We start from the raw sequence: 18,773 nt of genomic DNA on the forward strand, positions 1-18,773 counted from the left end.
GACAGTGCGGCACTCCCTCAGTACTGACCCTCTGACAGTGGCGGCACTCCCTCAGCACTGACCCTCTGACAGTGCGGCACTCCCTCAGTACTGACCCTCTGACAGTGCGGCGTTCCCTCAGCACTGACCCTCTGACAGTGCGGCACTCCCTCAGCACTGACCCTCTGACAGTGCGGCACTCCCTCAGTACTGACTCTCTGACAGTGCGGCACTCCCTCAGCACTGACCCTCTGATAGAGCGGCACTCCCTCAGCACTGACCCTCTGACAGTGCGGCACTCCCTCAGCACTGACCCCCTGACAGTGCGGCACTCCCTCAGCACTGACCCTCTGACAGTGTGGCACTCCCTCAGCACTGACCCTCTGACAGTGCAGCGCTCCCTCAGCACTGACCCTCTGACAGTGCGGCACTCCCTCAGCACTGACCCTCTGACAGTGCAGCACTCCCTCAGCACTGACCCTCTGACAGTGCGGCACTCCCTCAGCACTGACCCTCTGACAGTGCAGCACTCCCTCAGCACTGACCCTCTGACAGTGCGGCACTCCCTCAGCACTGACCCTCTGACAGTGCGGCACTCCCTCAGTACTGACCCTCTGACAGTGCGGCACTCCCTCAGCACTGACCCTCTGACAGTGCAGCACTCCCTCAGCAGTGACCCTCTGACAGTGCAGCACTCCCTCAGCACTGACCCTCTGACAGTGCGGCACTCCCTCAGTACTGACCCTCTGACAGTGCGGCACTCTCTCAGCACTGACCCTCTGACAGTGCGGCACTCCCTCAGCACTGACCCTCTGACAGTGCGGCACTCCCTCAGCACTGACCCTCTGACAGTGCGGCACTCCCTCAGCACTGACCCTCTGACAGTGCGGCACTCTCTCAGCACTGACCCTCTGACAGTGCGGCACTCCCTCAGCACTGACCCTCTGACAGTGCGGCACTCCCTCAGCACTGACCCTCTGACAGTGCAGCACTCCCTCAGCACTGACCCTCTGACAGTGCGGCACTCCCTCAGTACTGACCCTCTGACAGTGCGGCACTCCCTCAGTACTGACCCTCTGACAGTGCGGCACTCTCTCAGTACTTCACTGGGCTAGTTCCCTGGATTATGGACTCAGATGTCTGGAGTGGAACTGGAAGCCACAAACCCGTGATTGGTGTTCATCAGTGAGATGTACTGGCAATTGTTCTGGGAATTGTAGCTGGAACATTGCGGAAGGCAGGACGGTGAGTCAGTGATGGGGATGGCATCATCGGTCAGTCCTTTCTAACAGGGCCGGTGTCTGCGAAATGTCTGTCCGACAGCTGCCCATCGACCGGCAGCTTCTGAGCCTTGGGCTGATTCAGAGCAGGTGCCCTCGGCGGAATGTTGTGAGCACATATTTTCCAGGGGTGCAGAGTGCTGCTGTATCTCCGTCTGCAAACAGCCACCATCCTGCTGCATTGTGTCCGAAACGCGGAAACCTCCCCCTCCCCACAACCCCCTCCCCCTCCCCACAACCCCCTCCCCCCGGCTGAATCGAAATGCTGGCCAGTCCCCCAATACATAACAACCTGAATTCATATCGCACCTTCAGTGTCAGCAAATGTCCCATTTTGCTCCAAGAATCATTTATGAAACAAGAGGTTGGCTGAACGTGGAGACATTGGCCGGTATTTGCCGACTCCGCTCAGACAAGGTTCGTACAAGGTCCCCCCGAGGCCAATGGAGATTGCCGCTCTGCGAGCCTCGGGGCGGGACTTGGTGGTCAAATTCCGGCCACTGACCAGAGGCTCGGTCAGAGACGGAGGCTTCAGATAGCATCTTAACAGAGAGAGAGAGGTGGAGAGATTTAGGGAGGGAATTCCCGAGCTTGTTCACCTCCTCAGGCAACTGAATGCACGGCCGCCAAAGGTAGGACCATGGGAATCTTTCTTTCTGTTATTCATTCCTGGGACATGGGCGTCGCTGGCTGGGCCCAGCATTTATTGCCCATCCCTCGTTTCCCTTGGAGGGCAGTTGAGAGTCAACCACATTGCTGTGGCTCTAGAGTCTCATGTAGGCCAGACCGGGTAAGGACAGCAGATTTCCTTCCCTAAAGGACATTAGTGACCCAGATGGGTTTTCCCGACAATCGACAATGGTTTCATGGTCATCAGTAGATTCTCAATTCCAGATATTTTTTATTGAATTCAACTTCCACCATCTGCTGTGGCGGGATTCGAACCCGGGTCCGCGGAACATTAGCTGAGGAACGTTCTAGATGGCAGAGTTTGCAGATGCGTGGGAGGGCGGGAGGTCTGCGGGAGATCCCAGAGATTGGCAGTGGGCAAAGGATGAGAATTTAAAAATTGACGTGTTGGCAGCCGGGCAACGTTAGTGAGGGAGCGCCAAGGGGGGGGGAATGTTAGTGAGGGAGTGCCGCGGGGGGGGGGGAATGTTAGTGAGGGCGCGCAGCGGGGGGGGGGGGAATGTTAGTGAGGGAGTGCTGCGGGGGGGGGAATGTTAGTGAGGGCACGCAGCGGAGGGGGGGAATGTTAGTGAGGGCGCGCAGCGGGGGTGGGGGAATGTTAGTGAGGGCGCGCAGCAGGGGTGGGGGAATGTTAGTGAGGGCGCGCAGCGGAGGGGGGGAATGTTAGTGAGGGAGTGCCGCGGGGGGGGGGAATGTTAGTGAGGGCGCGCAGGGGGGGAGGATTGGGGTGGGGGGGAGTGTTAGTGAGGGCGCGCAGGGGGGGGGATTGGGGGGGGGAATGTTAGTGAGGGCGAGGGCAGAGGGCATGTTGCCGGCAGTGATTTGGTGCAGTGCTTGTGGGAGACGGTCCCTGATCTTGAAAGGAGTTTGGTGACGGGCGTCCGTTGGTTGGGGAGAGTTTCGGAGGACATTGAGTTGACGAAAGGTAAAAGCAGCGAGGGAAGGGTTGTGTGTGGAGCTTTCAGGAGTAGGATGGGCTGGGACAGGGGGAGCAGGACAGGGGGGGACAGGGGGAGCAGGACGGGGGGACAGGGGGAGCAGGACGGGGGGACGGGGGAGCAGGACGGGGGGACAGGGGGAGCAGGGCAGGGGGGACAGGGGGAGCAGGACGGGGGGGACAGGGGGAGCAGGACGGGGGGACGGGGGAGCAGGGCAGGGGGGACAGGGGGAGCAGGACGGGGGGAGCGGGGGAGGAAGTATCTTCTGCTCTCCCAATTCGGGATGTCAGATCGAGAGTCTGAGAATTGAGCAGGAGTTGAGGGGAGGAGAGAGGTGATGGGGAGGCAGAGCTGGGTGGCATTAGTATTCTCCTCACTGCTGCTGCCTGAAGGAATCTTGCAGGCTGTTCATCAAGAGGATTCTCCGGGTCTGTTTAATGATGTGCTTCGGTCTGAGTGGGCAGCGACAGTGCCAGCGTCAACACCCGTGGCATCAGCTCATTACCACCCTCTTTAATCACAGGTTTCAGCTCCCACGCCAACTGACAGCAACAACATGGCACAACATCAAACACTCCCAGGACAGGTACAGCACGGGGTTAGATACAGAGTAAAGCTCCCTCTACACTGTCCCCATCAAACACTCCCAGGACAGGTACAGCACGGGGTTAGATACAGAGTAAAGCTCCCTCTACACTGTCCCCCATCAAACACTCCCAGGACAGGTACAGCACGGGGTTAGATACAGAGTAAAGCTCCCTCTACACTGTCCCCCATCAAACACTCCCAGGACAGGTACAGCACGGGGTTAGATACAGAGTAAAGCTCCCTCTACACTGTCCCCATCAAACACTCCCAGGACAGGGACAGCACGGGGTTAGATACAGAGTAAAGCTCCCTCTACACTGTCCCCATCAAACACTCCCAGGACAGGTACAGCACAGGGTTAGATACAGAGTAAAGCTCCCTCTACACTGTCCCCATCAAACACTCCCAGGACAGGTATAGCACGGGGTTAGATACAGAGTAAAGCTCCCTCTACACTGTCCCCCATCAAACACTCCCTGGACAGGTACAGCACGGGGTTAGATACAGAGTAAAGCTCCCTCGACACTGTCCCCATCAAACACTCCCAGGACAGGTACAGCACGGGGTTAGATACAGAGTAAAGCTCCCTCTACACTGCCCCATCAAACACTCCCAGGACAGGTACAGCACGGGGTTAGATACAGAGTAAAGCTCCCTCTACACTGTCCCCATCAAACACTCCTCACTGTCACTAATATTTTTGTCAGAGTTTATCTTTGTGTGAAATCTGTTGACTTTCATTCGGAATCTCTGACTGACTTTCCGTTACTTTACAGATTCAGCATTCCCGGAAGATTTCTCCATCTTGTTGACGGTTCGTGCTCAGAAGGGGAAGGGGGCTTTCCTCCTGTCCCTGTACAATGAGCAGGGAATCCAGCAGTTGGGTTTGGAAGTTGCACGCAGTCCAATCTTCATCTATGAAGACCATACAGGAAAACCAAGTCCCGAGGAATATCCCGTATTTAATGGTGTCAACCTGGCTGATGGGAAGTATGTATACTGAGCACTTACTCCGGGCAATGTCATAGAAACATAGAAGATAGGAGCAGGAGGAGGCCATTCGGCCCTTCGAGCCTGCTCCCCCATTCATCACGATCATGGCTGATCATCCAACTCAATAGCCTAAACCTGCTTTCTCCCCATAACCTTTGATCCCATTCGCCCCAAGTGCTATATCCAGCCGCCTCTTGAATACATTCAAAGTCTTGGCATCAACTACTTCCTGTGGTAATGAATTCCACAGACTCACCACTCTTTGGGTGAAGAAATGTCTCCTCACCTCTGTCCTAAATGGTCTACCCTGAATCCTCAGACTGTGACCCCTGGTTCTGGACTCCCCCACCATCGGGAACATCCTCCCTGCATCGACCCTGTCTAGTCCTGTTAGAATTTTATAAGTCTCAGATCATCTGAACTCCAACGAAAACAATCCTAACCTTGTGAATTTCTCATACTCGTACATCAGTCCCGCCATCCCCGGAATCAGCCTGGTAAACCTTCGCTGGACTCCCTCGAGAGCAAGAACATCCTTCCTCAGAAAAGGAGACCAAAACTGCACACAATACTCTAGGTGTGGCCTCACCAAGGCCCTGTATAATTGCAACAACACATCCCTGCTCCTGTACTCGAAACCTCTCGCAATGAAGGCCGACATGCCATTTGCCTTCTTTACCGCCTGCTGCACCTGCATGCTTACCTTCAGCGACTGGTGCACAAGGACACCCAGGTCCCGCTGCACACTCCCCTCTCCCAATTTACACCCATTCAGATAGTAATCTGCCGCCTTGTTTTTGCTTCCAAAATGAATAACCTCACATTTATCCAAATTATTCTGCATCTGCCATTGATTAGCCCACTCACCCAACCTGTCCAGATCATTCTGAAGGATCTCTGCATCCTCGTCACAGTTCACCCTTCCACCCAACTTGGTATCATCTGCAAACTTTGAGATGTTACATTTTGTTCCCTCATCCAAATCATTAATATATATTGTGAATAGCTGCAGTCCCAGCACCGATCCCTGTGACACCCCACTAGTTACTGCCTGCCAGTTTGAAAAGCACCCATTAATTCCTACTCTTTGTTTCCTCTCTGCCAACCAGTTTTCTATCCATCTCAATACACTTCCCCCAATCTCATGCGTTTTAATCTCGCACGATAATCTCTTGTGCAGGACTTAGAACATAGAACATTACAGCGCAGTACAGGCCCTTCGGCCCTCGATGTCGCGCCGACCAGTGGTACCAATCTAAAGCCCCTCTAATCTACACTATTCCAATATCATCCATATGTTTATCCAATAACCACTTGAACGCTCGCAACGTTGACGAGTCCACCACTGCTGCAGGCAGGGCATTCCACGCCCTTACTACTCTCTGAGTAAAGAACCTACCTCTGACATCTGTCCTATATCTCTCACCCCTCAATTTAAAGCTATGTCCCCTCGTGCCAGCCAACACCATCCAAGGAAAAAGGCTCGCACTATCCACCCTATCTAATCCTCTGATCATCTTGTATGCCTCTATTAAGTCACCTCTTAACCTTCTTCTCTCTAACGAAAACAACCTCAAGTCCCTCAGTCTTTCCTCATACGATTTTCCCACCATACCAGGCAACATCCTGGTAAATCTCCTCTGCACCCTTTCCAACACTTCTACATCTTTCCTATAATACAGCGACCAGAACTGTACGCAATACTCCAAATGCGGCCGCACCAGAGTTTTGTACAGTTGCAGCATGACCTCCTGGCTCCGAAACTCAATCTCTCTACCAATAAAAGCTAACACTCCGTACACCTTCTTAACAACCCTATCAACCTGGGTACCAACTTTCAGGGATCTATGCACATGGACACCCAGATCCCTCTGTTCATCCACACTACCAAGTATCTTACCATTAGCCCAGTACTCTGTATTCCTGTTACTCCTTCCAAAGTGAATCACCTCACACTTTTCCGCATTAAACTCCATTTGCCACCTCTCAGCCCAGCTCTGCAGCCTATCTATGTCCCTCTGTAACCTGCCACTTCCCTCCACTCTGTCTACAACTCCACCGACTTTAGTGTCATCCGCAAATTTACTAATCCATCCTTCCACGCCCTCATCCAAGTCATTGACTTTGTCAAACGTTTTCTGAAAGTCCAAATATACCACATCGACTGGCTCCCCCTTGTCAACTCTATTAGTTACATCTTCCATAGAACCATAGAACCATAGAAAATTACAGCTCAGAAACAGGCCTTTTGGCCCTTCTTGTCTGTGCCGAACCATTTTTTGCCTAGTCCCACTGACCTGCACTTGGACCATATCCCTCCACACCCCTCTCATCCATGAACCCGTCCAAGTTTTTCTTAAATGTTAAAAGTGATCCCGCATTTACCACTTTATCCGGCAGCTCATTCCACACTCCCACCACTCTCTGCGTGAAGAAGCCCCCCCTAATATTCCCTTTAAACTTTTCTCCTTTCACCCTTAACCCATGCCCTCTGGTTTTTTTCTCCCCTAGCCTCAGCGGAAAAAGCCTGCTTGCATTCAAAGAATTCCAACAGATTTGTCAAGCCTGATTTCCCCTTCATAAATCCATGCTGACTCTGTCTGATCCTGCCACTGTTTCTAAATGCTCTGCTATAAAGTCCTTGATAATGGATTTGAGAATTTTCCCCACTAATGATGTTAAGCTTTCTGGTCCATAATTCCCTGTTTTCTCTCTGCCTCCCTTTTTGAATATTGGAGTGACATTAACTACCCTCCAATCTGCAGGGACTGTTCCAGAGTCGATAGAATCCTGGAAGATGACCACCAATACATCCACTATTTCTAGAGCCACTTCCTTATGTCCTCTGGGATGTAGATTTTCAGGCCCTGGGGATTTATCCGCCTTCAGTCCCATCAATTTTCCCAGCACCATTTCTCTATTAATATTGATCTCCCTCAGTTCTTCCCTCTCACTAAATCTTGCATTCTCCAACATTTCTGGCATCTGATTTGTGTCCTCTTTTGTGAAGACAGAACCAAAGTATGTATTCAGTTGTTCGCCCATTTCTTTGTCCCCGATTACACATTCCCCCATTCTGTCTGTCGGGGACCTACATTTGTCATCACCGACCTCTTTCTCTTCACGTATCCATAGAAACTCTTTGTGTCAGTCTTTATGTTCCCTGCAAGCTTACTTTCGTACTGTATTTTCCCCTTCTTATTCAATCCCTTGGTCCTTCTTTGCTGAATTCTAAACTGCTCCCAATCCTCAGACCTATTATTTTTCTTGGCCAATCTGTCTGCTTCTTCCTTCGATCGGATACTCTCTCTAATTTCCTTTGTAAGCCATGGATTGGCCTCTTACCCATTTTGTTTTTGTGCCAGACAGGAATAAACAGTTGTTGCAGTTCCCCCATGCGTTCCTTGAATGTCTGCCATTGTCTACCTACTGTCATCCCTTTAAGTAACTCTCCCCAATCTATCAAGGCCAACTCGTGCCTCATATCCTCATAGTTTCCTTTTTTAAGATTCAGCACCCTAGTCTCCGAATCAACTACTTCATCTTAAATATTCTATCATGTTACGGTCGCTCGTCCCCAAGAGGTGTCGTACAGTTAGATTAGCAATGATTCCCTCCTCAGTACACAGTACCCAGTCTAAGATGGCCTGCTCTCTAGTTGGTTCCTCCACATATTGGTCAAGAAAACCATCCGCTATACACTCCAGGAATTCCTCCTCTACGGCATTGTGGCTAATTTGATTTATCCAATCTATGTGCAGAGTAAAATCACCCATGATCACCGATATTCCCTTATCACATGCATCTCTAATTTTGTGTTTAATGCCATTACCCACATTACTGCAGTTTGGGGGTCTGTATATGACACCCACTCATGTTTTTGCCTCTTGGTATTTCTCAACTCTACCCATACAGACTCCATGTTCTCAGAGTGAATATCCTTTCTCACTATTGTGTTAATTTCCTCTTTAACCAGCAGTGCCTCTCCACCACCTTTTCCTTTATGTCTGTCCGTCCTAAATACTGAATACCCTGGGACATTCAATTCCCACTCCTGGTCACCCAGCAGCCATGGCTCTGTAATCCCAATTATATCGTACCCGTTTATATCTATCTGCACGATCAGTTCATCCATTTTATTGCAAATGCTCCGTGCATAAGGCACAGAGTTTTTAAAGTTGTCTGTTTAACATTGTTTCTCTCGTTCCCAGTATTTTTCTCTATCGCTCTGTTTGAACTTTGTCTTTCGTTTCTCTGCCCATCACTTTTCTTATTCCCTTTTCTACCTTTTCCTTTTGTCCTTGCTCCCTCTTCTCGGACTCCTTAGGTAGGTTCCCATCCCCCTGGCATGTTAGTTTAAACCCTCCCCAACCGCTCTAGCAAACACTCCCCCGAGGACATCAGTCCCAGTCCTGCCCAGGTGTAACCCGTCCAATTTGTACAGGTCCCACCTCCCCCAGAACCACTCCCAATGCCCCAGGAATCTGAAACCCTTCCCTCCTCTCTTGCTCTGTCAGGTGGTGACCCATTTCCTTCCTGCCTGCGGAGTCTGAGCCTGTGGTGTGACCACCTCTCTATCCGTACTATCCCCTCTTCAGAGAGAGTCCGAACTGGTTCAGGGACTCTGAGATTCCATGAGGAATGGTGATTGGGAAAATACTGGAAAACTGATATTCAGCATTGCTGTAACATGACTTTCAGCGATTTACACATTCTTACATCGAGGCCCAACGTCTGCCTCCTCTGTACTTGCTCTCTGCTCACCCCCTCTACCCCACCCCCGGGTCACATGGCAGATTAAATTCCCTGTCCGTGACCCAGACGTTACAGCTGGCTATCTTCAGACTGAATTTGAGGAGTTACTCACTGAATTGGAACGATCTGAGGATCTCTCGAGATCATTAATGTTTCTTAACATTGCTGAACGGGTTTGATTGCAAATTTAATCTGTTTCTCTCTCTCTCGCACACTCTCTCTCTCGCACCCTCTCTCTCTCTCGCACACTCTCTCTCTCACACTCTCTCTCTTGCACACTCTCTCTCTCTCGCACTCTCTCTCTCGCACTCTCTCTCTCGCACCCTCTCTCTCTCTCGCACACTCTCTCTCTCACATTCTCTCTCTTGCACACTCTCTCTCTCTCGCACTCTCTCTCTCGCACACTCTCTCTCTCGCACTCTCTCTCTCGCACCCTCTCTCTCTCTCGCACCCTCTCTCTCTCTCGCACCCTCTCTCTCTCTCGCACCCTCTCTCTCTCGCACTCTCTCTCTCGCACCCTCTCTCTCGCACCCTCTCTCTCTCTCGCACTCTCTCTCTCTCTCGCACTCTCTCTCTCGCACTCTCTCTCTCTCTCGCACCCTCTCTCTCTCTCGCACTCTCTCTCTCTCTCGCACTCTCTCTCTCGCACCCTCTCTCTCTCTCGCACTCTCTCTCTCGCACTCTCTCTCTCTCGCACTCTCTCGCACCCTCTCTCGCACTCGCACCCTCTCCCTCTCTCACACTCTCTCTCTCTCTCGCACACTCTTACACTCTCTCGCACACTCTCCCTCTCTCTCGCACACTCTCTCTCACACTCTCTCTCTCTCGCACCCCCTCTCTCTCGGCACACTCTCTCTCGCACCCTCTCTCTCTCTCGCACACTCTCTCTCTCACGCACACTCTCTCTCGCACTCTCTCTCTCTCTCGCACACTCTCTCTCTCTCTCGCGCACACTCTCTCTCTCGCACACTCCTCTCTGGCACTCTCTCGCACACTCTCTCTCTCTCGCACACTCTCTCTCTAGCACACTCTCTCTCTCTCGCACTCTCTCTCTCGCACACTCTCTCTCGCACACTCTATCTCTCTCACACTCCCTCTCTCTCTCTCACACACTCTCTCTCTCTCGCACACTCTCTCTCTCTCTCGCACTCTCTCTCTCGCACACTGTCTCTCTCGCACTCTCTCTCTCTCGCACACTCTCTCTCGTGCACACTCTCTCACGCACACTCTCTCTCACGCACACTCTCTCTCACACTCTCTCGCACACTCCCTCTCTCGTGCACATTCTCTCTCACACTCTCTCTCTCGCACACTCTGTCTCGCACACTCTCTCGCACACTCTCTCTCACACTCTCTCTCTCGCGCTCTCTCTCCCTCTCGCACACTCTCTCTCTCTCACACTCTCTCTCTCTCTCGCACACTCTCTCTCTCTCGCACTCTCTCTCTCGCACACTCTCTCTCGCACACTCTCTCTCGCACACTCTCTCTCACACTCTCTCTCTCGCACACTTTCTCGTGCACACTCTCTCTCTCGCACACTCTCTGTCTCGCTCACTCTCTCTCGCACTCTCTCTCTCTCGCACTCTCTCTCTCTCTCGCACACTCTCTCTCTCTCGCACACTCTCTCTCTCACACACTCTCTCTCTCTCGCACCCCTTCTCTCTCGTGCACACACTCTCTCTCTCTTGCACTCTCTCTTGCACTCTCTCGCACACTCTCCCTCTCTCGCACTCTCTCTCTCGCACACTCTCTCTCGCACACTCTCTCTCTCGCACTCTCTCTCTCTCACACACTCTCACTCTCTCTCGCACACTGTCTCTCACTCTCACACACTCTCTCTCTCACACACTCTCTCTCTCGCACACTCTCTCTCTCGCACCCTCTCTCTCTCGCACACTCTCTCTCTCGCATACTCTCTCTCGCACCCATTCTCTCTCTCGCACACTCTCTCTCTCGCACACTCTCTCTCTCTCTCGCACATTCTCTCTCTCTCTCGCACACTCTCTCTCTCTCGCACACTCTCTCGCTCTCTCACACTCTCTCTCTATCGCACACTCTCACTCTCTCTCGCACACTCTCTCACTCTTGCACACTCTCACTCTCTCTCGCACTCTCTCTCGCACACTCTCTCTCTCTCGCACACTGTCTCTCTCTCTCTCGCACTCTCTCTCTCGCATACTCTCTCGCATAATCTCTCTCTCGCACACTCTCTCACTCACACACTCTCTCTCTCGCACACTCTCTCTCGCACCCTCTTTCTCTCTCGCACACTCTCTCTCTCGCACCCTCTCTCTCTCGCACACTCTCTCTCGCACTCTCTCTCGCACACTCTCTCTCTCTCGCACACTCACTCTCTCTCGCACACTCTCTATCTCTCTTGCACTCTCTCTCTCTCGCACTCTCTCTCTCTTGCACACTCTCTCTCTCTCGCACACTCTCTCTCTCGCACACTCTCTCTCGCACACTCTCTCTCTCGCACACTCTCTCTCTCACACTCTCTCTCTCGCAGTCTCTCTCTCTCTCGCACACTCTCTCTCTTGCACTCTCTCTCTCTCTCGCACTCTCTCGCCCTCTCGCACACTCTGTTTCCCACACTCTCTCTCTCTCTCGCACACTCTCTCTCTCGCACACTCTCTCTCTCACACACTCTCTCTCTCGCACTCTCTCTCACCCACTCTCTCTCGCACACTCTCTCTCTCTTTCTCGCACACTCTCTCTCTCGCACTCTCTCTCTCTCGCACTCTCTCTCCCTCTCGCATACTCTCTCTCTCTCGTACTCTCTCTCTCTCACACTCTCTCTCACACTCTCTCTCTCGCACTCTCTCTCTCGCATACTCTCTCTCCCTCTCGCATACTCTCCCTCTCTCTCTCACACTCTCTCTCTCTCTTGCACTCTCTCTCTCTCACTCTCTCTCTCTCGCACACTCTCTCTATCTCGCACACTCTCTCGCACTCTCTCTCTCTCTTGCACTCTCTCTCTCTCTCGCACACTCTCTCTCTCGCACACTCTCTCTCTCGCACACTCTCTCTCTCTCTCGCACTCTCTCTCTCTCTCACACTCTCTCTCTCTCGCACACTCTCTCTCTCGCACACTCTCTCTCTCTCGCACACTCTCTCTCTCTCGCACTCTCTCTCTCGCATACTCTCTCGCATAATCTCTCTCTCGCACACTCTCTCACTCACACACTCTCTCTCTCGCACACTCTCTCTCGCACCCTCTCTCTCTCTCGCACACTCTCTCTCTCGCACCCTCTCTCTCTCTCGCACACTCTCTCTCGCACTCTCTCTCGCACACTCTCTCGCACACTCACTCTCTCTCGCACACTCTCTATCTCTCTCGCACTCTCTCTCTCGCACTCTCTCTCTCTTGCACACTCTCTCTCTCTCTCGCACACTCTCGCACACTCTCTCTCGCACACTCTCTCTCTCGCACACTCTCTCTCTCGCACTCTCTCTCTCGCAGTCTCTCTCTCTCTCGCACACTCTCTCTCTTGCACTCTCTCTCTCTCTCGCACTCTCTCGCCCTCTCGCACACTCTGTTTCCCACACTCTCTCTCTCTCTCGCACACTCTCTCTCTCGCACACTCTCTCTCTCACACACTCTCTCTCTCTCGCACTCTCTCTCACGCACTCTCTCTCGCACACTCTCTCTCTCTTTCTCGCACACTCTCTCTCTCGCACTCTCTCTCTCTCGCACTCTCTCTCCCTCTCGCATACTCTCTCTCTCTCGTACTCTCTCTCTCTCACACTCTCTCTCACACTCTCTCTCTCGCACTCTCTCTCTCGCATACTCTCTCTCCCTCTCGCATACTCTCCCTCTCTCTCTCTCACACTCTCTCTCTCTCTTGCACTCTCTCTCTCTCACTCTCTCTCTCTCGCACACTCTCTCTGTCTCGCACACTCTCTCGCACTCTCTCTCTCTCTTGCACTCTCTCTCTCGCACACTCTCTCGCACACTCTCTCTCTCGCACACTCTCTCTCTCTCTCGCACACTCTCTCTCTCTCTCGCACTCTCTCTCTCACACTCTCTCTCTCTCGCACACTCTCTCTCTCGCACTCACTCTCTCTCGCACACTCTCTCTCGTACTCTCTCTCTCTCGCACTCACTCTCTCTCTCCCTCTCACACTCACTCTCTCTCGCACACTCTCTCTCTCTCGCACACTCTCTCTCTCTCGCACACTCTCTCTCTCTCGCACACTCTCTCTCTCTCTCTCGCACTCTCTCTCCCTCTCGCATGCTCTCTCTCGCACACTCTCTCGCACACTCTCTCTCTCTCGCACACTCTCTCTCTCTCGCACACTCTCTCTCTCTCGCACACTCTCTCTCTCGCACTCTCTCTCCCTCTCGCATACTCTCTCTCGCACACTCTCTCTCGCACACTCTCTCTCTCTTGCACTCTCTCTCTCGCACACTCTCTCTCTTGCACACTCTCTCTCTCTCGCACACTCTCTCTCGCACTCTCTCTCTCTCTCTTTCGCACTCACTCTCTCTCGCACTCTCTCTCGTATTCTCTCTCTCTCTCGCACTCACTCTCTCTCTCTCTCCCTCTCGCACTCACTCTCTCTCGCACACTCTCTCTCTTGCACACTCTCTCTCTCGCACACTCTCTCTCTCTCTCTCTCTCTCGCTGACTCTCTCTCTCTGTCTCTCTCTATCGCTAACTCTCTCTCTCTCTCTGAATCTCTGTCTCTCTCTCTCGCTCACTTTCTCTCTCTGTCTCTCTCTCTGTCTCTCTCTCTCTCTGTGTGTCTCTCTCTCTGTCTCTCTCTCTCTCACTGTCTTTCTCTCTCTGTCTCTCTCTCTGTCTCTCTCTCTCTGCCTCTCTCTCTCTGCCTCTCTCTCTCTGCCTCTCTCTCTCTGCCTCTCTCGCCCTGCCTCTCTCTGTCTCTCTCTCTCTCTCTCTGTCTCTCTCTCTCTGCCTCTCTGTGTATCTCTCTCGATCGCTCACTCTCTCTTTGTCTCTCTCTGTCGCTCACTCTCTCTCTGTGTATCTCTGTCTCTCTCACTCTATCATTCTCCCTCTCACTCTCACGCTCTCTCGTGCTTTTTGGACCTTTTTGCACTCTCCATTTTCTGACTCTGTCTTTGTGCTTTGACAGGTGGCATCGGGTTGCAATTAGTGTTCACAATAAGACAGTCACCATGATCCTGGATTGCAAAAAGAAATTCACTAAATCACTGAACCGCAGCAAAAGGCCGGAGATTGACACAAATGGCATTGTTGTGTTTGGGACCAGGATACTGGATGAAGATGTCTTCGAGGTACGTGCATCCAATTCCTTACATCATGGACTTGAGTTAAACCCCCATTCCTCTCCGCTCCCTTCTCCCATTGCCCCCACCCTCTGCCCCCCTTTCCCCCACACTCTGCCCCCCTTTCCCCCACCCTCTGCCCCCCCTTTCCCCCACCCTCTGCCCCCTCTCTCCTTGCCCCCACCCTCTGCCTCCCCTCCCTTTGCCTCCACCACTAAGAGTTTTTGGGAGTTATTCTGATCCAGGGTCATTGTTATAAATTTGCCAATTGAATTCAGTGTTTTTCTGTATAAAGTTTAAAGTATTTTGAAGTGTTTTCAGCCGCATGGACGCTGAAATCTATTTGGATAAAGCAGGCCTAAAGCAATTTCAATGTCAGAGTCTAGTCGGAGTCTAGTCGGAGTCTATCCAACTGGCAGAAGGACAGTTGGGCTCAGTCGTGGTAGGAGTGGCGGCTGGGGAAGCTTCCTGGTGCCATGGGGCAGATTTTCCTCCAACACAAACAGGCAGAGATTTCAGTTCCAGCTCATTGCTGTTTCCGGCTGGACTCCACTCCGCCTCCCTCCAGGCACCTCATCTTCCACCAGAAACCCAAGGGAGAATTCAGAGAAACTTCTTTACCCAATCGGGAGAATGTGGGACTCGCTCCCACAGAGAGTGGGGGGAATGTGGGACTCGCTCCCACGGGGAATGGGGAGAATGTGGGACTCGCTCCCACAGAGAGTGGGAGGAATGTGGGACTCGCTCCCACAGAGAGTGGGGGGAATGTGGGACTCGCTCCCACGGGGAATGGGGAGAATGTGGGACTCGCTCCCACAGAGAGTGGGAGGAATGTGGGACTCGCTCCCACAGGGAATGGGGAGAATGTGTGACTCGCTCCCACGGGGAATGGGGAGAATGTGGGACTCGCTCCCATGGGGAGTGGGGAGAATGTGGGACTCGCTCCCACAGAGAGTGGGAGGAATGTGGGACTCGCTCCCACAGGGAATGGGGAGAATGTGTGACTCGCTCCCACAGAGAGTGGGGGGAATGTGGGACTCGCTCCCACAGGGAGTGGGGAGAATGTGGGACTCACTCCCACGGGGAGTGGGGAGAATGTGGGACTCACTCCCACGGGGAGTGGGGAGAATGTGTGACTCGCTCCCACAGGGAGTGGGGGGAATGTGGGACTCGCTCCCACAGGGAGTGGGGAGAATGTGGGACTCGCTCCCACAGGGAGTGGGGAGAATGTGGGACTCGCTCCCACAGGGAGTGGGGAGAATGTGGGGCTCGCTCCCACAGGGAGTGGGGAGAATATGGGACTCACTCCCACGGGGAGTGGGGGGAATGTGGGACTCGCTCCCACAGGGAGTGGGGAGAATGTGGGACTCACTCCCACGGGGAGTGGGGAGAATGTGTGACTCGCTCCCACAGGGAGTGGGGGGAATGTGGGACTCGCTCCCACAGGGAGTGGGGAGAATGTGGGACTCGCTCCCACAGGGAGTGGGGGGAATGTGGGACTCGCTCCCACAGGGAGTGGGGAGAATGTGGGACTCGCTCCCACAGGGAGTGGGGAGAATGTGGGACTCGCTCCCATGGGGAGTGGGGGGAATGTGGGGCTCGCTCCCACAGGGAGTGGGGAGAATGTGGGACTCGCTCCCACAGGGAGTGGGGAGAATGTGGGACTCGCTCCCACAGGGAGTGGGGAGAATGTGGGACTCGCTCCCACAGGGAGTGGGGAGAATGTGGGGCTCGCTCCCACAGGGAGTGGGGAGAATGTGGGGCTCGCTCCCACAGGGAGTGGGGAGAATGTGGGACTCGCTCCCACAGGGAGTGGGGAGAATGTGAGACTCACTCCCACAGGGAGTGGGGAGAATGTGAGACTCGCTCCCACAGGGAGTGGGGAGAATGTGAGACTCACTCCCACAGGGAGTGGGGAGAATGTGAGACTCGCTCCCACAGGGAGTGGGGAGAATACACATTGACATGGATGTGTTGGGCCGAATGGCCTGTTTCTGTGCTATAAATACTGAGTAATTCTTTGTAAGATCTTGTTATTTAATTCTCTTCAAAAGAATTGTCGGTGTTTGATTTGTTTTGGGGTTTGGGCATCCCTGGCAAGGCTGCGGTTTTAACCCATTGGAGAGAAAGACTTGGATTTATTTAACCCTTTCCACAGCTGCTGGGTTGCTGAGAGGGTTTTGTGACAATGATATGAGTGTGGTCACTGTTGTAACTTCGGAAAGGCAGCAAGATCCCGCAAACAGCAATGTGATAATGACCAAGTAACCTGTCTTTGTGATGTTGATTGGGAGATAAATATTGGCCGGGACTTTGGGACTTTGCTCCTCAAGATATTGCCATGGGATCTTGTACATCAACCTGAGCAAACAACTGGGACCTCAGTTCAACATCACATCAGCTTGGAGTGGCACTTGTACCTGGAACCTTGTGACTGAGCCACAACTAATTGCCCCTTGAGAAGGTGGTGGTGAGCTGCCTTCTTGAACCGCTGCAGTCCGTGGTGTAGGTACACCCACTGTGCTGTTAGGAAGGAAGTTCTGGGATTTTGACCCAGCGACAGTGAAGGAACGGCGATATATATCCAAGTCAGGATGTTGTGAGTTACTCAGTATGCAGGAGAAGAACATGACAGGCGGCAAGGATGGAGCTTCCTGAATCAATGCCAGCAACCTGATCCTGTGTCATCAACAACCGCTTTGATGTTTGAATAAGAGATGATTCAGAAGCATCGATTATTCCGGTAAACTCCATGTGCTGTTCAGATGCCGGGAGTTGTGTAATCACTGCACACTCTAACTAAACCTCAAGAGTTTGCTCAGGACATTGAAGGAAGCCAGAGTTCAGGTGACGTCTTCTCGCGCATTGTTCCCCAAATCCACAAACTGATCAAACAACAATCTGTGTTTCATTCAGAGTAACAAAGGCTGACCTGCCTTTCACAGTCTGAGGACGCTTCAAAGTGCTTAACAGCCAATGAACAAAGCAAGACCAGAATTAGAAGCTGGAGTAGGCCATTCAGTCCCTCAGATCTGCTCTGTCATTCAATAAGATCACAGCTGATTTACTGTCCTCCAAAAACTCAATTTTCCTGTCCCCATAACCCTCAGCCACGTGTCGCTCGGAAATCTCTCTAATTCGGCCTTGAATATATTCCGTGACTCAGCATGCACGGCACTCTGAGGAGAGAATTTCAAAAGCGAATCACCCTGAGAGTGAAAAACATTGCTCCTGACCTTCACCCTAAGCAGGAGATCCCTAAAGCCCACTGTGGTGAACCATCGTTGGTTCCCACCAGGTAGTGCTGAGCCAGGGTCTGGCCAGTACTATGAGTCTGTATATATGTTACTGTTGGGGTTAGGGTTGGGCTGTTCTACCTGTATTATAGTTATTATGGTACATCCCAGTCGGGCTCCGCCTCCTGGGAGAGGTATAAAGGTCACTGCTCTGTCTGGGACCCCTCAGTCTGGGATCGTGTATTATATATGGTCGCTCTATTGTAGTAGTCAATAAAAGTCTTTATTTCCCCGAGTACCTCTAGCCTCGTGAGTTATATCGCGCATCACCCACGAGTCCCAGTCTCTCCCACGAGGGGAAGCATCCTCTTACTATCCACCCTGTCAAGTCTCCTCAGAATCTGGTATATCTCAATAAGATCGCCTCTTATTCTTCTAAACTCCAGTGAGTACAGGTCCAACCTGCTCAACCTTTCCTCGTAAGACAAACTGCTTCATCTCAGGAATCAGTTCGTGAACCTTCTCTGAACGGCTTTGAGTAACATTCTTTCTTAAGCAGGGAATCCAAAGCTCAGATGTGGTCTCACAAGGCCCTGCACATTTGCAGCAAGACTTCCCTACATCCATATTTTTAGAATCATAGAGTCCCTACTGTGCCGAAGGAGGCCACTCGGCCCATCAAGTCTGTACTGACTCTCTGACAGAGCAGCCCACCCAGGCCCTATCCTCGCAATCCCATGTACCCACCCTACCAATCCCCCTAACCAACACATCTTTGGACACTAAGGGGCAATTTAGCATTGGCCAACCACCTGACCTGTCCATTTTTGTAGCCTCACAACACCAGGTGAAAGCCCAACAGACTTATTTGGGAGCACGAACTTTCAGAGCGTTGCCCCTTCATCAGGTGAGTTGCCCCTTCATCAGGTTGACTCACCTGATGAAGGAGCAGCGCTCCGAAAGCTCGTGCTACCAAATAAACCTGTTGGACTTTAACCTGGTGTTGTGAGGCTACTTTCTGTGCCCACCCCAGTCCAACACCGGCAACTCCACATAATGT

The 18,773-nt window shown here is 52.5% G+C and overlaps 1 protein-coding gene across 1 annotated transcript in view; it reads left to right on the plus strand.

Moving 5' to 3' along the window:
- The window catches only part of LOC144486941 (collagen alpha-1(V) chain-like), a gene marked incomplete at its 3' end in the record, with an annotated part of 141,670 nt that overhangs the window by 70,273 nt on the left and 52,624 nt on the right, over window positions 1–18,773 (plus strand). The window contains exons 3-4 of the mRNA XM_078204953.1: window positions 4,252–4,465; window positions 14,324–14,486. Of these exons, the coding sequence (XP_078061079.1) occupies window positions 4,252–4,465; window positions 14,324–14,486 (377 nt within the window). The remainder of the gene's footprint in view (window positions 1–4,251; window positions 4,466–14,323; window positions 14,487–18,773) is intronic.

This window comes from Mustelus asterias, unplaced genomic scaffold, assembly GCF_964213995.1.
Source record: "Mustelus asterias unplaced genomic scaffold, sMusAst1.hap1.1 HAP1_SCAFFOLD_526, whole genome shotgun sequence".
In the NCBI taxonomy this organism is placed as follows: domain Eukaryota; kingdom Metazoa; phylum Chordata; class Chondrichthyes; order Carcharhiniformes; family Triakidae; genus Mustelus; species Mustelus asterias.